We start from the raw sequence: 21,024 nt of genomic DNA on the forward strand, positions 1-21,024 counted from the left end.
CGGGATGTTCTGCAGCGTGGAGGATGCGTTCGACAACAAGACGCTGAACTTCGCCTCGCTCTCTGCCTCCGGAACAGTGACACCCGTCGGGGGCCACCGCCGCGACACCGACCCGAGAGCCAGCCCCGACCCGAGACCCAGCCCGGACACCGATCCCGGCCCCGTCGCGGCCGCGCCGCCCCGGGGGGCCATAGCCCCAAGGGAGCTGCGCGACGGCTGCCGGCAGGTACCTGGGCTGCGCTGGGACACGGGCTGGGGCACCTCCCAGACATGCCTCGGACGAGACCCCGCAGGGAGGGAGAGCGGGAGCCCCTTCCCGTCCGGTTCCCTCCTGTCCCGTTCAACCCCGTCCCGTCTCTTCCCATCCCATCCCATCCCATCCCATCCCATCCCATCCCATCCCATCCCATCCCATCCCATCCCATCCCATCCCATCCCATCCCGTGCCATGCCATGCCATGCCATGCCATGCCGTCCCGTCCCGTCCCGTCCCGACCCCGACGGCCTGCGGGAGCCCCGCGCCGGGGCGAGGCGCTGGGACGATCCTGGCGAGCGGGTTTGTGCAGCGTTCGGTCCGAGGGCGCCGAGTGGCCGCTTCTCCCTGGGGGGGACAGAACTGTCACTGGCCCCGCCAGCCCTGGGCCCCGCGGGGGCTGCAGGCCCGGCCCGGTCCCGCTTGCTCCCGCTCGGCCCCCGCAATCCCCGGCTCCGTCGGCGGCTCCGGGAGCGCGGCCGGGGCGGGCGGGGGGCGCGCACGCAGGCGGGGACGCGCAGCCGCGGGCACGCGCACGAGCCCCGCACACCCTCGGCGGCGGCGGCGGCGCGGAGATGTCGCACCAGGGCAAGAAGAGCGCGACCCGCACCACGGTGAGGGGCTCCCGTGCGGGGCGCGGGGTGCGGGACCCCCGGGGGCTGCGAGCCGGGGCCGGGGGCCGCGGGTCCCCTCGGCCGGCGGGGATGGAGCGGGGCGGGTGGTCCCCGCACCCCGGGCAGCGCTGGGGGTCCCGCTGCCCCCCAGGGTGGGCGCCCGGCGGTCCCGGCGGTCCCAGCCCGTGCCCGGGGTCGCGCCGTGCGGGCCCCCCCACCCCGCCGCTCCTTTGTTGCCGGCCCGGCCGGACCCGGCGCTTTGTCCCGGGGCCGTCCCGGGGGGACAAAGACGGGCGCGCCCCTCCGTGCGGCCGCGGGGCTGCCCCGCCGCCGACACGGCTTCCCTTCGGCGCTGGGGAGGGAAATGTGCTTGGAAATGCTTTTATCGCGGAACGGGCTTGGGGGCTGTGAGCATCTTTCCGTCGCGTTCCCGCTCCCCGCCCGGATCCCGCCACCCCAGCCCGGGGGTTCCCACCCGCACCCCAAGGTCTCCCCGCGGCTCCCCCGGCGCTGCCGCTCGTTCGGAGCCGCGGGCGCTCCCCGATCGGGCTGTGTGGGAGGGAATTCCCTCCTCTCGGCGCCAGCGCTTCCCAGCAGGAGTCGGGAAAATTCCCTCGATAGCGATGCCTTGTTTTGTTTTTTCCGCTCCTTGTGCTGGCTCGTGGTAGAGCTCCCAGTGGGTACGGGAGCCAGAGACCAGCCGCGTTACTGGACTGGGGAGCAGATCCTGGGTGTAGGGGGCTGGAGCGGGGCTGAAGATGGGGTGAATGTGAGGATGGGGTTGGGGGGAGCATGAGGATGTGAATGGGGTGAGGATGAGGATGGGGGGAGGATGAGGCTGGCGTGAAGATGGGGATGGGGAGGGAGGATGAGGTACAGAGTGAGAATGGGGGCGAGCATGAGGTGAAGATGGGCCCTAGAAGGGGAGGGAGGGGCTATCAGGCTCTCTGTAGGGCAGCAACACTGAGGCTTCTTTGATTGATGTTATGGGACAAGGGAAAACAATGAAGACACCATAAATCTTTGATAGTTAAAAAAACCACAACATAATTCTTAGGTTTGTTTTTTTTTTATGCCAGCAGTGTGTTTTTAAACAACCCCCGAATGTTTCCAGGCAGTTTTTCATCAGCTGTGTGGTGCAGCATCTCCAGGCTGTGCTGCCACGTGCTCGGGATTCCCTCGGCTGGTTTTGTGCCCAGGCCATGCTCTTTGTGTTGCCTATTTCAGCCTTGCTGATAGTTTTTTTAGCAACACCAGCGAGCAGGAAAGGAATCCTCTGAAATTAGGTTGCAGCTCCACACTGACATCAGTGCTGCTGCTTCCTAAATTTTCTAGTTAAAGATTCTGGGTGAAGATTCTGCAAATCTGACAACTGTGCCAGTGTCTGGCTTTGAAGTGAGGCGAGTCCTCAAGGCTTTATCTGCATCCAACGAGACTGTGAAAACTAATGAATGGCAATAAATTACCAGGTTAATGAGATGCACTAAGAAGTCTCTGTACCCAGAGCTGAGGGTGGAGGCAGGAACACAGCTAAGAGACGTGGTTCAGCCCTTGGAGCTGGGAATACTGGTGCTCCCTGTGCTCCCCTGGCTCCTTGAGGGATCTGTGATCCTCCAAATGACAGTTTTATATGGTTCCCCTTGGAAATGCAGTTGTAGAATAATCTGGATAGTCATTAAACTGGTGTGATTGTAGGGAAAATATTAATTCCTAGGCTTAATAAAGTTCAGTGGCACCTAAATAAAGGAATCTTTAAAAAGGTACGTTTTTTTTCCCATTAGAGTGACCAGCTTCTAATCAAAGGAGGAAAAATTGTCAACGATGATCAGTCATTTTATGCAGACGTTTACGTGGAGGATGGTTTAATAAAGTAAGTTAAAAATTTATATTTGGTAATGTAATTTCTTAGAATGATACAGTGCCGTGGGATTTGAACAAGATTCCTTCCCATCATTTTTCTCTTGGAAATCTGTCCCCTTTTCAATAAAAAAGGGCAGCTTTTTAGAGTAGTGTCAAGAAAGAGCTACACCGGTGTAGTTCTGCAGCTGGAAGGACTTCCAAAGCCACCGGCAGCCTGGGGAGAACCCGGCTGGGCATCTTCGCTTCAAACTTCTTGCCAATTAACAGGAGACCTTGATTTCCTTTTCAGGCAAATCGGAGAAAACCTGAATGTGCCTGGTGGCACCCGGACAGTGGATGCCCATGGGCAGCTGGTGATGCCGGGGGGCATCGACGCCCACACTCGGCTGCAGGCGCCGGTGCTGGGGCTGAGCTCGGCCGACGGCTTCTCCCAGGGCACCAAGGCAGCGCTGGCAGGAGGCACCACCATGATCAGTAAGGGGGGGGGCACAATTCCAACAGGCTTCTAAGTAGAACATTGTCTAGCGAAATACACCAGGCCCTGAACCACTGCAGAGATATTTACCCTCGTAGCACAGAAACGTTAATTTCTGCTGGAGAAATCAAAGCACTACAGACCTAGTTAAAGGTGTTATGTGCCTTGCAGAACCTGCTTCCCTTGCTGCACACATGTATTAAAGATACATGGCTGCTCCTGGCTCACCTCATCAGAGAACAAAACAGAAGAACACTTTAAACACCTTTTAATATGTTTCGAAGAGCTTTGCAAGTGCGTTTTTTTGAGTTTCTCAACTCTGAGCATGGGTTCCTTTTTTGTGTTAGTGTAAAATAATTTTGACCTCTGTTTTGTTCCTGTTCTGGTCCCAGGAACCACTGTAGTATGTTACTGCAGTACCAGTCTCAACAGTCCTGGCATAGCTCCCTACTGACCCCACAGCCAGTGCTGCAGGGAATGGGAGGATGGGCAGTGGGTGCTGCCCTTGGGAAATGCCCCGGAGCAGAAGTGCATGAGGACATGGGTTGGTCACCAGCCACTCCCAGTGCTGTGCTGGGCGAAAAGAAGGCAGAATAGCCATAACGTTTTCTTGTTCTGTTTTTATCACTTCTTCTGGGAAATTCATTGCCCATCACGTTTAACCAGCGCTATAAAATGAACCGGTGTTGCAACGGCCCCTCCCCGTAGCAGCAGGTCTCCCACAGGGATTCGGTGTCCGTGGTGCTCCAGGTATCCCCCACCCCTCCCTAACTCTGTGCAGTGTCTCCCCAGTTGACCACGTGTGCCTGGACGCCGGGACCAGCCTCGTGGCCGCCTTCGAGCAGTGGCGCGGCCGTGCCGACGGCCAAGCCTGCTGCGACTACAGCCTGCACATGGACATCCCACGATGGCACGAGAGCCTGAGGGAGGAGATGGAGGCACTGGTGAAGGACAAGGGTAAGGGCAGGGCGAGCCGTGGGGTGAGTGGGGATGTCACTGCTGCCCTGCCTGTTCCTGCTGTAACAACTGCGTGGTGTGCCCTCACCTTCGGGCAGTAGGTCATGGAAAGGGATTTTGGAAACTAAGGGGATGGGATCAGGCACCCCGGTCTGCATACAAAAACATATTTAGTTAAAAACCTCCAGGATGGGGCTTGGAGAACACAGCTCGGGTTCAGGCATTCCACAGAGGCTCTGCTGTGCCAGTGATTCCTGCGCATCCTGAAGCATCCGCAGGACACGGCTTGCTGGAAAGCAGGCCACACGGCGGGGATTCATGAATTCATTAATACACATTGCCGTGTTTGGGACTACATTTTCCTTCAGATATGCTAATGTGGAGCTAAATGACTTCAGTGTAATTTGTAGTCTTGCAAGCAAGGGTTTAATTGGCCAATTACCATAGAAATTCACAGTAAATTTCGTATTAAAATGCAGAGTGGCTGAAGTAATGGAGCTATTCCGAGCTTGGAATACATATGAAATACATTTTATTTGTAATTTGATTGTAGTTTTGTATTGGTTGTTGCCTTGATATAAAATACATCTGCAATTCATAGAATCAGAGGATGGTTTGGGCTGGAAGGGACCTTAAATCTCATCTCACTGCACCCCCTGCCATGGGCAGGGACATTTTCCGCTATCCCAGGCTGCTCCAAGCCCCGTCCAACCTGGCCTGGAAAACTTCCAGGGATGGGGCAGCCACAGCTTCTGGGAAACCTGTGCCAGGGCCTCACCACCCTCATAGGGAAGGATTTCTTCCCAATATCCCATCTAACCCTGCCCTCTGGCAGTTGAAAGCCGTTCCCCCTTGCCCTGTCACTGCAGGCCCTTGTCCAAAGTTGAGAATAAATCATAAACTGAAGCTACCACTGGAGATAAAACCAGCCTGGGAGCGAGGCAGCTGACTGTGCTTTCGGATACGGTCACAGAGGGCACCTGAACCCAGACATGGACCGTGGGGTTTTCTTTTTTTTGGTTCAGATGCACCCAAATATGGGGGTTTATTGTCTTTCACAGCTTCCAGGCTTTGGGGTCAGTTCTTGTGGGGACATTGCTCACTTCAGCCCCTGGCCTCGGGTTGCTTCCCATCTAACCCTCTCCAGCACAACCCCTCGGCCACCCCTGCTCAGCCCTTACCAGGTCGATGAGTTCTCAGTGGGACCACAACCACGTGTCATTTTCTTTTCTCAAGGTGTGAACTCCTTCCTGGTGTTCATGGCTTACAAGGACAAGCTGCAGTGCACCGATGCCCAGGTAGGACAGAAGCATCCAGGGAAAGCCACCACCCTCTCACCCTGAGCATGGGCAGGGACGGGTCTGACCCTGGGAACCCGCTGTGTCTTGGCAGATGTACGAGATCTTCTGCATCATTCGAGACCTGGGGGCCATTGCCCAAGTGCACGCGGAGAACGGAGACATCATCGAGGAGGTACCGTGTTTGTGTCCGCTGAGACTGCAGGGTCACCAGGGCACTGCAACCAGAGCACCAGGGAGGGCAATCCCTGCCCCTGCCCCTGCAGTGTGACCTGCTGCCCCAAAGCCTTGGAGGGGAGGGACTGATGGGACCCTGCGTGGCAGCATGCACAGGCAGAGGAATGTGCAGGAGGATCAGGGTTTCCTGTGGAATCATCAGCGTCCTCATGGATCCTCGCGTGAACGTGGGCTCCAGCACAGGAATCTGTGTGGTTCCCAGCAGGCGGTTTGGGGCTGCTAAGGGGTGACTGACTGCCTTAAGTGATGCTTTATCACATTATCTGTGTTGTTTAGAAATCTAGGGCACTTGGGAAGCTCAAGAGGTTTGTATATTTTGCTATAACGCTCATGACACTTGTCAGAGCTTAACTCCACCCCGGCACTCAGGAACACCTTGGTGTCCCAGCCTCTGCTCATGGGCATTATTTTTCTTTTTAATCCGTAGAAAAGACAATCCTGGCTCTAGCCTGCAGTCAGATACACGGAGGAGTTGGACTGGCAATTCCTTCAGCTCACAGTCACACCAGCATTCAGTCCGGTGTGGGAGGAAGGTTAAACTGAAAGCTGAATCCAATCCTTCAAATGGGCTTATTTGAACAAACAGGATAGAGCCTAATTCCCACCTCCCGGGATTTTATCTGAGAAACCTGTTCCCAGCTCATAGTGGAGCAAAACATGACCCCAGGCAGTTCAGTAACTGCATCAGAATTTCTGTAAGCTGCCAGCCAGTGTGGTGACACTGGAGCCCTGGGGACAAACTCAGAGGAGATCTGTGACGGGAATACAGAGAAATAAACATCTTCTAAGAAGGTCCTTTAGAGGACCCTGTGGGATCTGCTCCATGGTGTTGGATAATGTCCTTGCATTAGTGCCAGCTGAGTGGGAGGTTACATGATACACAACAGCACAGAGGGACGGGGTGAGGGGTGCCCTGGACATCTGTGTTCAAGTGCCGTGTGAGTGACCTGGGACACCCCGGAGCTCATCCCAGCGTGTATCACCACAGATGCCCTTTCCTCTGTGCCATGTGGTGAAGTGCACAGGGACAGGGAATGCTCAGGAGAGGTGGCACTTGCTGCACCCCACTGACAGGCTCTGTGCCCATCTCTGTCCCCTCAGCGGGCTCCTGAGCTGCTCCAGGCAGGCCCAGGTGTGGGGAAGCCCCTCTCCCTTTGCCGTAGCTGTTCGTCAGAGCTCTGACAGCCTCGGGGTTAGCAGTGATGGATGTGACTCCCCCTCCTCCAGAACTGTGGGTTTGAGGGCTAAAAAGGTCCAGAGATGCTGTTGGGACATAGCAGTTTCCATCCAGGAACATTTCCCCAGCACAGGACAGGTCTCTAGGGGTGGCGTGTGGGGCATCCCAAGAACATGGAGCCACCTGGGCAGATTCATGAATGTCCCTCAGGTGCCTTTGTGTCCCCTGGTGCTCTGGATGGGCTGTGCCCATCACTGACTGCTCTTTCCTTTCTCCTCACCCACCCAGGAGCAGAAGAGGCTGCTGGAGCTGGGAATTATGGGGCCAGAGGGGCATGTCCTGAGCCGCCCCGAGGAGGTAACGCTGCCAGCCCTCCCACCAGGCTCCGGGTCCCAGTGTGCAGAGGCTCTGAGATACCTGTGCCGTGTTCTTGTCCCCACAGGTGGAGGCAGAGGCCGTGTACCGAGCCATCACCATCGCCAGGCAGGCCAACTGCCCCCTCTACATCACCAAAGTCATGAGCAAGGGCGCTGCTGATGTCCTGGCCCAGGCAAAGAGGAAAGGTAAAGCTGGTCTGTGGTAGTTAATTGAGCCTCTAAATCCAGCCAGGAATCTCACTGTAACTTGGAGGGCTGATCACTGTTATCACCCAATCTCTCTTGTGCCTGGGGGGCTGAATCTCAGGTGCTGGTTTCCCTGGAAGGATATACTAGAGCTAATTGCTTGGAGCTGGGAAGGTTGGAGGGGATGTGCTCCAAACTGCAGCACATGAGAAACACTTGTGAGCATTTGTCATGAACTGAATGAAAAGCAGATCTGGAGCAAGATTCAAATTCTGACTGGGGGTGGAGTGGGAAGGGCTGGGAGCGATCCTGTGGGGAGCAGGGTGGAAGAGGGGGCACAGCCACCTCTGCTCCCATCCTGGCAGCTGCCAGAGGGATGTGGGTTTAGTTTAAAGGAAGGCTTGTAGGAATGTGTCTGGTTTAAGGAGTGAACAGACACATCTAGAACTTGCTTTGACAGCATTTCCCAGTCATCTGATATAATCCAAAGGATTAATGTGATTCTGAAATACTGGGAATGCTAAAATAAGTGGAACTGTCGCGTGTCGTTACCGTGTCCGTGTCCGTGCTGGGTGAGGGGCCCGTGGGACGTGGTGTAACTGCCCTCGTTCCCAACTGCTCCTCAGGCACAGTGGTGTTCGGGGAGCCCATCACCGCCAGCCTGGGCACCGACGGATCCCACTACTGGAGCAAAAACTGGGCCAAAGCCGCTGCCTTTGTCACGTCCCCCCCCATCAGCCCCGACCCCACTACGCCGGATCACCTCACCACTCTCCTGTCCAGGTGAGTCCCATGTGCCTGAGCATACCTGCCCTGACTGCATCCAGCCTGGATGCATCCTGATGCCTTTTCCAGCAGTGGCATTGCCCGTGGAGCCCAAAAAGCCATGGGTGGCCCCCCCCCAGTCTGCTGGGAGAGGGGGGATATCCTGGCCAGGGAGGTGGCCTTGGCATCAACAGTTCCCCTGGTGACTCTGCCCTGTCCCTGCCCCAGCGGGGACCTGCAGGTCACTGGCAGTGCCCACTGCACCTTCACCACAGCACAGAAGGCCGTGGGCAAGGACAACTTCACCCTCATCCCCGAGGGCACCAACGGCATCGAGGAGCGGATGTCCATCATCTGGGAGAAGTGTGTGGTAGGTGCTGGAAGAGCGATGGTGGGGTGTGAACACACGTGAGCTGTGCCTGTGCTCGGGGCTGTCACAGCCTCCCGAATCCAGACCAGCCGGGAGGGTGTCACTGTCTAGACACAGCTTCAGAGAGCTGCTGCTTGAGAGACTGTGACACACAGATTCTTCACAGTAAATTTCAGGGAAAATAAAACATGTCTCTTGTATCCTTTAGCCCACAGGGACAAGGATCAGCTCCCCTCTTTCCCCTGTAACCACACCCTGAGGCAGTGCAGACCCTCACACCACATGGGCACGTGGGTGGGTCCAGCAGTTCCTCCAGCCACGGGGAGGGACTGTGCCTGTGGCGGGCACAGGGCCATCTCCATCTGTGATCCTTCCTCCCTGCTCCTTCCCAGGTCCCTGGGAAGATGGATGAGAATGATTTCGTAGCAGTGACCAGCACCAATGCTGCCAAGATCTTCAACTGCTACCCCAGGAAGGGGCGCATCGCTGTGGGTGCCGACGCAGACTTGGTCGTGTGGAACCCCAAGGCTACTAAAATCATCTCAGCAAAGACCCACAATTTGGTAAAATATTTTTAAAATTATTTCCTGGAGCTGGGTTTAGAATCAGAAGAGAGCTGGAAAGTAATGTATGTTCTTAGAAAGGTCAGATTGTTCAGCAAGGGAGGAGATCTCTGTGCAGATAAAGTGATGAAGGACCTTGCATTTGCTTTTAACATACTGGGAAAATATCCTTTGGTTGCTGTAAAGGGTGGTATTGGTACTGAGTGACCACTCTGAGGCAGTCTGCATCCAGCAGGGAAATCTTAAGGTCAGTATATTCTCTGTGGATTAGAAAAAGGTAAGTGCTGAACTTGGTTTAATTAAAATATTGTTGCAGTTTGAGTGTTTTTAGGGTTTAGTTTCTCCATTCCAATCTGCTTCAGCTCATCCCACTGAAACGTTTTATTCAGAATATGAAGGGTCAGTTAGTTCTAGCTCATGGTGCATGAGGAGCTGTGTACAGAAATGGGGCGATTGTTGGCTGTCACCTCCTCCTCTTAAATCCTGCCAGGACTGAATATCGGGTTTTGTTTTTTCCAGAACGTGGAGTACAACATATTTGAAGGCACCGAGTGCCACGGGGTCCCGACCGTGGTCATCAGTCAGGGGAGAGTTGTCCTTGAAGACGGAAACCTGTGTGTCACCCAGGGGTTGGGTCGCTTCATTCCTAGAAAGACCTTCCCAGATTTTGTTTATAAAAGGATAAAGGCAAGAAACAGGGTAAGGAGAGTTTTATTTGCCATAATCCTGTATTTTCACCACAATCTCTTTACATTAGTGTGTTTGGGTCGCTGTGATGACAAAGCTGCAGCAGCAACAGGAATACTATTAATGTTATTTCTTTCTAGACCTTTGAAGTCTCTGTGTTGTCTCATGTAACTGCTGCGGTGCGGGGCCTGGCACCTCAGTCAATAATTCCTAGTGCAGTATTAGAGCTCATAATGCCAGTGTTATTAGTATCATTTGCCTATTATAGTGTTATAAGCAAAAATACAACTCCTAGCAAAGTTTATTGAGGTAGAGGAAGGAATTCCTTTCCTGCTTGTGCTAGAGAAGTTTCTGTTACTGTGTTCCCATTGTTTGCTCTGCAGTCTTCGGAGAGTGAGGTGTGTAGGTTCTGTAGGTACTGAAAATACAGTAGGATAAATCCTCCTGTGTGCTAGCACAGCTTTTTAAGGAGACACAAAGACATGCAAATATGCAAAAAGCTTCTTAACAGCTCTGCCCTCCTTCCCTTTTCCCTGTTCTATTGCAGGCACTTCCATGTTGCATCCTAGCTGAAAGCAGAGCAGGACTCAGCTACTTACCACTTACCTGCAGAGGCAGGACCCCCAGCTCTGGGGTGCCTGAGGGTTCCTGGGGGTGTCCGGGGTGCTTGGGGATGCCTGGACTCAGGGCAGGATGGGGATGGGGCTGTGCCAGCTCCCTGCAGGATTGGGATGGGACCCAGAGAAAGGCCATCCCTGGAAGTGTCCAAGGCCAGGTTGAAAATCTCTTCAAAACCATCCAGTCCAACTACTCCCCAGCACTGCCAAGACCACCACTAACCCACGTCCCCAAGTGCCACACGGCTTTTAAATCCCTCCAGGGATGGGGACTCCACCTCTGCCCTGGGCAGCTGTGCCAGGGCTGGGCAACCCTTTCCATCAAGAAATTTTCCCTGATATCCAACGTGATCTTCCCCTGGCACAGGTTCAGGCCATTCCCTCTTGCCCTGTACCTGTCCCTGCTCGTGCCTGACCCCTGTGCTCACTCTCCCCTGCAGCTGGCTGAGGTCCATGGTGTTCCCAGAGGGATGTATGACGGGCCGGTCCATGAGGTGCCAGCGAGTGTCAGGGCCGCAGCGCCCACGGCCACGTCACGCCTCGCGCCCGGCGCCGGCAAAGCCCCGGCTGCCCCCGTGCGCAACCTGCACCAGTCGGGGTTCAGCCTCTCCGGTACGTGGGGGGCCCGGGGGCTGGTTTGGGTGGGTGTGAGTGCCCAGGCAAGGCTGGGAGAAAGAAACTGCGTTTCTGCTCAGTGAAAAGCAGTTTGTCCTGTGGCGGCAGCCGGGGGCCCGAGTGCAGCACAGAAATATTTTACAGTACCTGTGTCAAGGCACAAAGCCTGGCAGGGACTGCAAGGTGAATCCATGGAGGGTGGAAGCTGAAACTATGAGCAGGTGGAAGATGAGGCTGGAGGTGATGGAGTCACTGCAGCCCTGCCGAGGTCCAGGAGATGCTGTTGCTAGGTTGGGACTTCAACTCCAGCTGCAAGTCAGGGTTTGGAAGTGGTTGTGTTTGTAAAGATTGGCCAAATAACTCTGTCTCCAGGAACCAGAATAGTAATCCCTCTGGTCTTTCCATGTGAGCAGGCAGTGACTCAGCATCATTCATCCTGCAGAAACCTGCCCAGCAGCTGTCGGGAGCTTAGAAAGCCAATGCTCTGCCCTAAAATGACTTCTGTAACATTTTTTTAGCTGACTGGATCAGGTGGGTCCTATGCTGTTTGATAAATGTACAAAGCCCCACGTTTTATTATATACTAAGCCATTTATAACATTTTTGAGAAAGACACAATACAGAATGAAGAAGTTCAGTCAAATACAGGCATTCCTAAGGGTACTATGATAGCAGAATGTCCAGAGTGATATATGGTGAAATTGCTGGTATTTCCCACTGAGGGAACACTGTGTGGTGTGTGCATTTAAGGCAGTGGGAATTCCCCCCCACCTTTGCCGTCCCCCAGGGTCACAGGCAGACGACCACATTGCCCGGCGCACGGCGCAGAAGATCATGGCCCCTCCGGGCGGGAGGTCCAACATCACCTCGCTGTCCTGATGCTGTCCCTGTGCCACCGTCGTGCCAGTCCCTGCCACCGCCACCACCGTGGTCCCACCGGGTCCAGGCCAGCCAGGAAGGGGACGGTGGGTGCCCTCCGCGCAGGATGACAACGAGCGAGTGCTTGTCAGCTGTCGCAACCCTTCCCTCGTAGGTAGAAAGTAGAGTGACCCCTGAGGTAGCACTCCTAGCCTGGATTCTCCCGTCGGTGTTCCTTCATTAGCTGCTTGGAAAGCCCTTGCCCGTGCATGTGGCACCGTGATGTCCCCAGGGCAGCAGGCTCAGCCCTGCTGGGCTGGCTGGGGGCCGGGGCGGAAATGAAGGCTCATCCTGGCTGGATCACGCTCCTTTCCAGCAGCATCCACTGCCTGTTCTCATCTAAGGACTTCCAACAGATGAGCACTTCCATGGTTTCCATACAGTCAGTCACATCCCGCCTGTCCACAGTGCTCCAGAGCAGCCTTGGCCGTACTCCTGGAGCCACTGTCACCGCACTCGTGAGCCACCCCTGTCTGTCTGTCTGTCTGTCCCTTGCTGATCACAGCTCCAAGGGTGGGTGTGGGCCCCACATCCCGGGGGCAGAGCGGTGCTGGCTCTCTGGGACCCAGCCATGCTGCGGGCCTGTGTCCTTCTGTCAGCCTTGTTTTTACAGAATATTTATACAATTTCTCAAGAACTGAGTGTGGGTCCAGTACCCAATACCAGGGCTCGCTTGGAGGCCAGGTGCATATGGCACACTCTTTTATAAAGGCTACTATAACCTGGTTACTATATTTAAAGGTGTGCACATAGAGTGAACTTCTGGCCACAGAGCCATGCATGTACCTCCAGGAACAGCTCACTGTTCCTGTCTGCTCCTTGCTTGGAATAAAGTTGGTTGGAAACCGTAAAGTGGTGGCAGTGGTTGATCCTCTTGAGTCTATTTTTGTGTTTTCTTCCTTTGGGTTTTTCTATGTGAGGATTGTATGATTCAGTCCTGACTTGGAGGTTACTGTGCTCCCCTTGGACAAGGGGAGAGGCTCCTCATCCACTGTGTGGGCCCAAGGCAGAATCCCACCCTTCTCCTTAGCCATTCTGCTCATTCAGGGTGCTCAGCCAGGCTCCAAACCCCTCTGATTTGGAACCCACAGCACTGGGAGTGGAGGCTGGTTTGTCCCACTAGGTCAACTCTGCTCCCAGTGCCGGTGAGATGCCGGCACGGTGAGATGCCGTGACGTGTCCATGAGATGCAAATTTCCCTCAGGCAGTGTCAGGCTTTGGTCTCCAGCTCTGTCTGAGCAGGGAACAAGAAAGGGGAAAGGGTTATGGAAGCACAGGCAAACATCAGCTCCTTGGGTGGGAGCTGGAATTGCCCGTATGGCAGCTCTGAATACACAAATCCATGAGTTAGCTAGGAATGAATGTATTATTACTTGAACCTCCAAATGTAAACCAGGGAGGGATTTATTTTTGGAGGGTTTTTTTTTGATTATCTGATCTGACCTACATCTCACAGCTTAATGCTGCAGTAGGTTCTGCAGCAAACACATGGGAATGCATTTATTCATATGCTTTATATTTAGTTTTAACTTACTTAATTTCATTTGTTTGTTTTCTGATTTTTCCTGCAATTGCACCAAGACAATTAACATGTAGTGGAAGGTGTCCCTGCCTGTGGCAGGGGGTGGGACTAGATGAGCTTTAAAGTCCCTTTCAGGCCAAACCATATATGATTCCTTGATCTATTTTCTTTCTAAATAGAACTTAACATTATGGCAGTAGGAACTCCATAAGGAGAAGGAATGATGGAAGTCAGTCTGCTGGCAGTGACCTCCCCACCACCCCAACATCCAGGGGGTGAAAGGGACACCCCAGCACTCCCAGCTTGGTAGCATTTAACAAAAGAAGTTCTGTGGTCTCTGTCCTGGAAATATCCCTTTTCCCACAGTTGGGCGGGTTAGTGCCAGCTCCCAGAGATGCCATCTCCTCTCCCACTATCTCCCAGTTTTGTTCCCTCTGCCCACTGCACCAGTCCAGGGCCCAAATTCCACCACCCCTTCCCTTCAGAGGGAGGGTTTGCGTTTATTCCCTCTGTCAGGGAGCTGCTGGAGCTGGCACAGCTGCTCCAGCCTACTCCTAATGCAGGGATCGGAGCCAGGAGCATCTCTGCGGCTCTCCCCGTGCCAGGAGATGCTGAGCTGAGCCCCACAGCCGCCTGCTAATGGAGCCAGAGCCTCCGGGAAACAAACCCCTCCGTGGCACCAACACGGTCTGGCCCTAATTCCTTTGGACAGCTTTCCTGCAGGCTCTGGGTCAGGGCGCTGGGGAGACGCTCCGTGCCCTTGACCGAGGGCACATCCCCAGCTCTGCAGCACCGCAGTTGCGATGGAGGAGCCCTAAATCTGTGCACTTGTGCCTGGAGTGGGGATGGACCTCTGGATTCCCTGCAGGACAGCAGTGCTCCTAAGGGACAGAATCACGTGGCAGAGGCACCAAAGTATTCCTACACTTATCCCAAATTATCCCTGCCTTTCCATGCTCACTGCAGTTTTTTTACTTATTTTTATTTTGCATGGAGTGTCAGGACAAGGGGTAATGGCTTCCAACTGACAGAGGTCAGGATTAGAGGGGATATTGAGAAGGAAATCTTCGCTGTGTGGGTGGTGAGGCCCTGGCACAGGTTGCCCAGAGAAGCTGTGGCTGCCCCTGGACCCCTGGAAGTAGCCAAGGCCAGGTTGGCCAGGGCTTGGAGCAACCCGGGATAGTGGAAGGTGTCCCTGCCCATGGCAGGGGGGTGGGACAAGATGGTCATCCCTGGCAAAACCCGGTTCCCACAGTTTAGGCAGAGCAATAATGGCACAGGGCAGGCAGACACTGAGCACTCCCGGTTGCCATGGAAGTTTGAATCCATCAGTTTTCTACCCACTGTATTTCAGGGCTGTGTGTGGGAAGCTGCCCTCACCCTGTGCCCTTTGCCTTTTCCCCCCTGTAGTGAATGGCCTGGCTTGACGAGTGTCCTTGGGGACACCCATGGATAGCTGGGAATGCCATCCCAAAGGCATCAAAGCGGAGGCGCCAGGCTCTGCAGAGAGGGACGAGCTCAGACTCAGACATCAATTCGTCTCGTTCCTTCACGGTTCCTTTTGAAGTCGGGAGGAGCTTTCATAGCTGCTGCCTGCGCTGTGATCCAGCAGCAGCACATCGCTGCTGAGCGAGAGAAGTGATTCCCGCACTGAGGAGGGATGAGAGGGAAAAAAGCGGAGATCTCCTGACACTCCTGGGGCTGCTTTTAAAGAGTTTAAGATCAAAAATCCAGGGCTGCACAAGGGGAAATACAAAATCGCTGCGAGGCACAGCTACTGTGTCTTCCCTGCCACAGCAATCCCAGGGTCCTACCACCATCCCCTCCCACCTCCAGCCGCTCCCAAACCACCCACCTGTCCCCCACCCCAACCTCTGTCCCCTGAGTACCCCCAGCCCCACCCTGCTGCTCCCAAACCACCTGCCAGCCCTGGCACTGACAGCAGCGGGGCCGGCTTGGACAGCGCTGGCTCAGGCCCATGGCCATGCCCAGCGCTCTGCTCAACCTCACTGACACCCTCCACCCACATGGACAGAGCCTTCAGCCCCACAGTGTGCACATACAGCCTCCCTAGGGAATTACAAACACCTTCTGGCTGACACTGGAAAGTGGAACACTGGAACGCCTGGATCCAGCTGTTCATCTTTCAGCCCCTGTTCTTGAGGTGTCTCATGGCCATGTTCCCGCAGCTCTCGTCCCACCTGGCTCCACACCAGCAAGGCGCCCCAACAGCCCTGGGTCTGGCTGGGCTACAGAATTCCAGCGTTCAGATGTTTCCATGGTTTCATGGATCTGCAGCTCAGCACCCTGGAAATGACACCAAATCCTTGGCAATGTTAAAAATACACATTTATTACTCCACATGTGCAATGGCTTCTGGCAGTATCTGCAAAAACACAAACTCGTCGTAACTTAAATATTCCGTGACGTGGTAAAATTGTCATGCAAGAGAATGACAGGAATTTATTAACATAAAATACAAAGATATATTTACATATATATGCACTGCAATAATTTTTAAAAAATACCCTACCAAGGCAACAGGATTTCAGCACTGTCCAGGGTCAAGTCCATATTATTGGCGTTTTTGCTATTATTTTATTACTCTTAGACTCTTTTTGGCAAACTCTGGAGTAATAAAGAATTGGCAACAGAAGAAACATCAGGACCTGACCTGATACTTGTCTTCTGTACAAATTCCCAGTGAAGGCCATGGAATTCAATGGAAACACTTAAAAATATGCAACTTTGCAAACTTCGTAACACAACAGAGATAAGAAAACAATCTCATGGCAAGTGATTAAAGGAGAATATTTATAGGTGCTGTAGACTTTTCACAGCGGATAATGGCACACGCTGTATAAATCTGTCATACAAAAAATACAGGTATTTAAATATTTATATCCAGAAAATTCCTGTGTTCTGGTTGTAGTGGAGGTGTAACCCAGAGCTGCTAGTGATGCCTTCCAGGCTGGGATTTGGGAGCAGGGCTATGTCACGACTTCACCGGGAGGTTTGCTAAACATCCGGCGTCAGCCAGGGCTCATCCAACCCCAACAGTAACACTGGCATTGGCACCAGCAATGGTGGGAAACCCCAACACATTCCCAGGAATCCACTGTGGATGGGGTGAGTTGGACATGGGACACCCTGGAAGGAGCCACAAAGACGTGGGGCCAGCAGGACCACGCTTGGCTCAATCAGCACCGGCTCATTACTGGGACACAGCGACAGGGACACGACATGACAGGGGACCAGAGTGGGGCCCAGCAGGGACGGGAGGGCCCAAGCACTGAAACCCATCACGGGAGTGCTGACAATGAAGCAAACACTCATCTGTTTTTCATCCCTTTTCCAACTGCTCTTTCCTTACCATTTCTCCTTCAGGGCCTGGGCAGAAACAGATGTCAGTGAAGCCCAGCCCCAGTGGGCTCTGGTGAGGCTGTGCCCAAGCATTACTTTGGATCAACACTGAGCACTTCAGGTGTCTCTCCCACTTGGCGCAGTGATCCCAGAGCTCTGTGCCTGGTACTGTTCTCAGGGATTTCAGGTTCAGCAATGACTGAGGCAGAAGCAGCGTGTCCCCAGCACATTCCTGGGGATGCACTGCTGGATTGCAAGGGTGTTTCCCAGGCAGCCAGGATCTGCCCAATGTTTCCCCTGGGAAGGAGCTGTTCCCTGGCTTTTCCTCAGAAGCTCTCCCAGTTTCTGCTGAGATGTTTTGCACAATCCACCCAGGAGGAGGGGTGCTGCCAAGGGAGCAGATGACTGACACAGAGAGGGTTTGGGCTGAGAAGCCTCCATTTCAGAAGTGAGCCAGCTCCTCCCCACACTCATCAATCCCACCTCAGGGGCCCTTGTCCCTTGTCCTAAGGAAAGTTGTGAAAATATCAATTAGACATGTGGTGTAACTGCCAACAGCTCTCCTGGCCTGGGAGCTTCTGATTGAATAGGATGTATCTGCACCTCTCATATACAGGATGTTTTGGTCCAAAAAAAATCAGTGACTCTTGTCATCATTCTGATAATCCGAACTTTTTCTGTTATTTACAGAAAGATGCTAAATAGCGCAATGGAATTCACTGAAACCATCCATGCCAGTGGAGTAAATCACCTGTAATTCATAACCTCTGAATAAATACATGGTTTGATCCTCATCTGCTGCACTGGGATAGAGCTGGGTGCTCAAGCTGAGGGATGTGTGATGAGCGACACGAGGTGTGTGCAGAGAGCACATGGCCTACCTGCACACACACGTGTGCTCTGATGGGCAGGAGAAGGTAATTAGACCACCCTGGTATCCAGTAAACAGACTGGAAGTCACTGGGGGTAGAAAGGGCAGGTCCCCTCTGTACAGCCCGGGATCAGAGCTGGGGTAGGGTGCCCTGCTGCAGCTGGTAAAAGGAGCAGGACAAGGCATTTATTTCAGCCCTCGCTCACTGAACAGCCCAGCGCTCCTGAGCTGTCATTAACACAGCTCCTAATGAGGCACAGGGTGTGCAGCAACCCACGGTGACACCTGGGCCTCCCAGCGTGACCCTGGTCCCTCACTTGGCACGGCGAGGGTGGGATGTTCAGCCCCACCCCCTGTCTGACAGCATCTGCCTTGCTCTGTCCTGAAAATAACTGTGCAACTGGACCCAGCACTCCAGCTCCCCTGCTCCTGCACACCTGTAAGGACTGCCGTGAAAGCGTGCTTCTGCACAATTTTAGCCACGCAGTAATTCCCACATAAAACTGTGGAAGATGCACGGGCCGTGTCACTGCTCATGTCAGATGGTTTCGTACCATTTAACGCCTTTCTGGTTTATTTGTGGAAACTGCAACAAAAAATTGTCCTGAAAGAATCTGCGTCTGTTAAAAACTTTTCCCATCCCTTTTTGCATTAGGAATATTCAGTAAGGATGCAAACACTGCAACCTACCAGTGTCTGGCAGCAAAGCACTGTTGATGGTTCGGTGGTGCCTGCGGTCCCACCACACCCCTGGGTGCCACAACAGCTGCAGGGCTCGATTTTAGCAACAGTAACCAAAAGCCACTCTATAGCAGATTAAACAACATATGAAGGCTCCCAAAACAAGAAAGGCAACATCCAGAGCTGGAGCAGGGGAAGGAGACCTCCCATCTCATTACATACGCAGTTAAGACAGGTATTGATAAATTATATACAGTACCTGTACTTTACACTGAAAATAAAGTAAATTGAAGGGTGCAATAAGATATTCCTGTCTTTCATAACCAATCAGCCTTGCAAGGCCACTCACTCTGCCTCCAGCTAAACCTGAGACCATAATAAACTGTGTTCTCCAAACCCAGGCAGACAGAACGAGACCCTCCAGACCACCCCAGGGCTCTCCAATGCCTGCAGCAGCCACGTGGAGGAAGCAAATATTTTAAATACATTCTGCATCTCAAACACACACTGAACCCATTACACTTTACCCAGCCCCTGAAGAATCCACGGAGTGCACAAAAAACATTTATTTGCCCGCAGTCAGGAAAGGAACTGACAGGTGACGCAAGGACAAAGAGGTGCCTGGGATGTCCTCATGCTCCAGGACTCCAACAGCTGGAGGCTCCCAGGAGCTGGTGCCACCTGCCACAGACTGGAGAGGCCTCAGGACTGCTACGGTGTGCACAGGGATTGCTTGTCCCCACACAGCCTTTATGAACAGAGAAAATTTCATCTCAAACCACTCATTCAGCCTTCCTCCCTGCTCCGTGTCTTCCCCTGTGGGGCTCAAGGACGCGGCTTCTTTCCTTGTCCACTCGCTGTATTAAAAAAGTGCATTCAGCAACCTGACATTAAAACAAGTAAAGAAGTTGAACTCCCCTTGGCAAGTTGCATAGGCAGTGTCTTCCCCCACGCCGTGCCGGGCTGGCGCTCCACAACCCAGGAGGGCAGTTCTGTATGAACTCTCTGTCTCCAGCTGTGCAGGGCGAGCTGTCGGGTGCTCTCGGGTGGCAGCGGGGTCAGCTCGGGTGCTCAGCGCACCCGAGGCAGGTGAGTGGCGTGGGCAGAGACCCTGGCCCGGGGCTCCAGCCTAACTGCTGCCTGAGGAGCACACGGAGCTGCACATGTGCAGGTTGGAGGGCTCGGACTCGGCCTCCGCCTCGGCTTCATCGGTGGTCTCGGAGGCAGACACGGACTCACTCGGCTGCTCTTGGCTCTTCTTTAGCCTGTGGGAGCGGAGGAACCAGGAGTTATCAGGCATCCCCAGCCCAAACACCAGAAGGAGTGGGGTGAGGGTGGTCTGCAGCCGTGAGCGCACCCCAGGCTGCCCTCGCACTGCTCGACAGGGGCCTACTGCAGAGCCATGGTGAACAAGAGGAGGCTTGCCAGGGCACACGAAAAGGTGATGTATCAGCAACTGAACTGCTCTGAAACACCCCAAAATATCCTGAGAGGCTTCAGCCCACCCACACCTTGACCATGAGCACCTGCACCGCAGCCAGGCTCCCACCCCACCTCCATGGAGTCTCCTGCTATGCTTACAGACCAAACGTTTCCCAAACTCAGGGAAGCAGCAGTTTTGATCCAGTACTTTCAGTGCCTGCTCATGCCCACCAGAGACTTCAACACTTTCACTGAATCATTCAGGTTCAAGATCATCAAGTCCAACCTTCCCCACCTTCATTTCTCAAAACATCATCTTCGAAAAAGCAGGATGGGCAAGGGGATGCCATGGGGGAACTGAAGCAGTGTCACATACATAAGTTAAGTCCCAGAAGTCTCTCTGCAGCATATTTCATTTAATGGCAGTGACTAATAATCCCTGATCTTGTCTCCCTTCGTGGGAGCTCAGAGCCATTTTTCACACACAGGCAGCACCTGAGCTCCTCAGCTGACAACAGTCACCTGGGGCTAAGCCTGCAGCAAGGTGCTACCAGCTGTCAGGCCCTGAACTTGGATTCCTAAGGGAAGTCAGGAAAAAGAGTATTTTTTCCCTAAAAAATCCCCACCCAACATACTCACTTCTCTCTGTTGAAGATGACAAAGTCCTGCTGGATAGCTTCAAGGCATTCCTGAAGATAGTCGTTTTCCTGTTGAAGAAAGACATAAGCAGCCCTATTTGCATCTTATTGCTGCCTGCAGCACCCCAGCACTCCCAGCTGTGTGCAGGAGCCTCCAGATGTGTGCAGGAGACACCCCCACCCCACCCCCCAACCTCAGCCCAACAGCTGGAGGCAGCAGGGCTGGTTGCCACGTGGCTTTCACCAGGGGCTTGTGTCATCCACAGCAGCAGTTTTCCATAAAGCACAGATCACACCGTTCACTACACAAACACATCTATCCATGTATCCTGTATTTTGGGAGTGCTGTTAGCCCAAAGGAAGGACAGACAGCATGGGGAGAGCCCAGCACACAGCCCACATGTGTGAATCCCTGCAAACACACACAGGGAGCTGCTGCCTTGTCCCCAGGCACATGTGGTCCAGGGCCGTGTGGGGACACAGGGACACTGGCTGCACACACACCTCAGTGCCCAGACCTCCTCTGCTCATTTAATTTTCCAAAGCGCAGATTACTGT

The 21,024-nt window shown here is 53.9% G+C and overlaps 2 protein-coding genes across 2 annotated transcripts in view; one reads left to right on the top strand and one right to left on the bottom strand.

Moving 5' to 3' along the window:
• The first annotated feature begins 773 nt into the window (after positions 1–773).
• DPYSL4 (dihydropyrimidinase like 4) lies at positions 774–12,812 on the top strand. Its single transcript, XM_027900561.1, has 14 exons — positions 774–867; positions 2,649–2,737; positions 3,017–3,201; positions 3,995–4,159; positions 5,396–5,457; positions 5,552–5,632; positions 7,160–7,228; positions 7,314–7,434; positions 8,061–8,217; positions 8,428–8,569; positions 8,962–9,132; positions 9,652–9,831; positions 10,877–11,048; positions 11,839–12,812. Exons 1-14 carry the CDS (start codon positions 829–831, stop codon positions 11,928–11,930), a joined length of 1,725 nt encoding a protein of 574 aa, XP_027756362.1. The 5' UTR covers positions 774–828; the 3' UTR covers positions 11,931–12,812.
• Positions 12,813–17,723: 4,911 nt separating this feature from the next.
• Positions 17,724–21,024, bottom strand: part of STK32C (serine/threonine kinase 32C) — a 64,184-nt gene continuing 60,883 nt past the window's right edge. Inside the window, exons 11-12 of the mRNA XM_027900559.1 lie at positions 20,468–20,535; positions 17,724–19,671 (exon numbers count right to left, since the gene is read on the bottom strand). Coding sequence (XP_027756360.1) covers positions 19,536–19,671; positions 20,468–20,535 — 204 coding nt within the window. The 3' untranslated portion in view covers positions 17,724–19,535. The remainder of the gene's footprint in view (positions 19,672–20,467; positions 20,536–21,024) is intronic.

Source organism: Empidonax traillii, unplaced genomic scaffold, assembly GCF_003031625.1.
Source record: "Empidonax traillii isolate 1590-97213 ecotype Southwest subspecies unplaced genomic scaffold, ASM303162v1 scaffold738:size396264, whole genome shotgun sequence".
NCBI classification, from domain to species: Eukaryota; Metazoa; Chordata; class Aves; order Passeriformes; family Tyrannidae; genus Empidonax; species Empidonax traillii.

What these genes read in the sequence shown, in the direction of transcription:
- DPYSL4 (XM_027900561.1), top strand. Translation starts at nt 829, where the DNA reads ATGTCGCACCAGGGCAAGAAGAGCGCGACCCGCACCACG. An exon ending in GGCCCAGGCAAAGAGGAAAG is followed by an intron (nt 7,435 to 8,060) that starts GTAAAGCTGGTC and finishes ACTGCTCCTCAG; the next exon opens with GCACAGTGGTGTTCGGGGAG. An exon ending in CTCACCACTCTCCTGTCCAG is followed by an intron (nt 8,218 to 8,427) that starts GTGAGTCCCATG and finishes TCCCTGCCCCAG; the next exon opens with CGGGGACCTGCAGGTCACTG.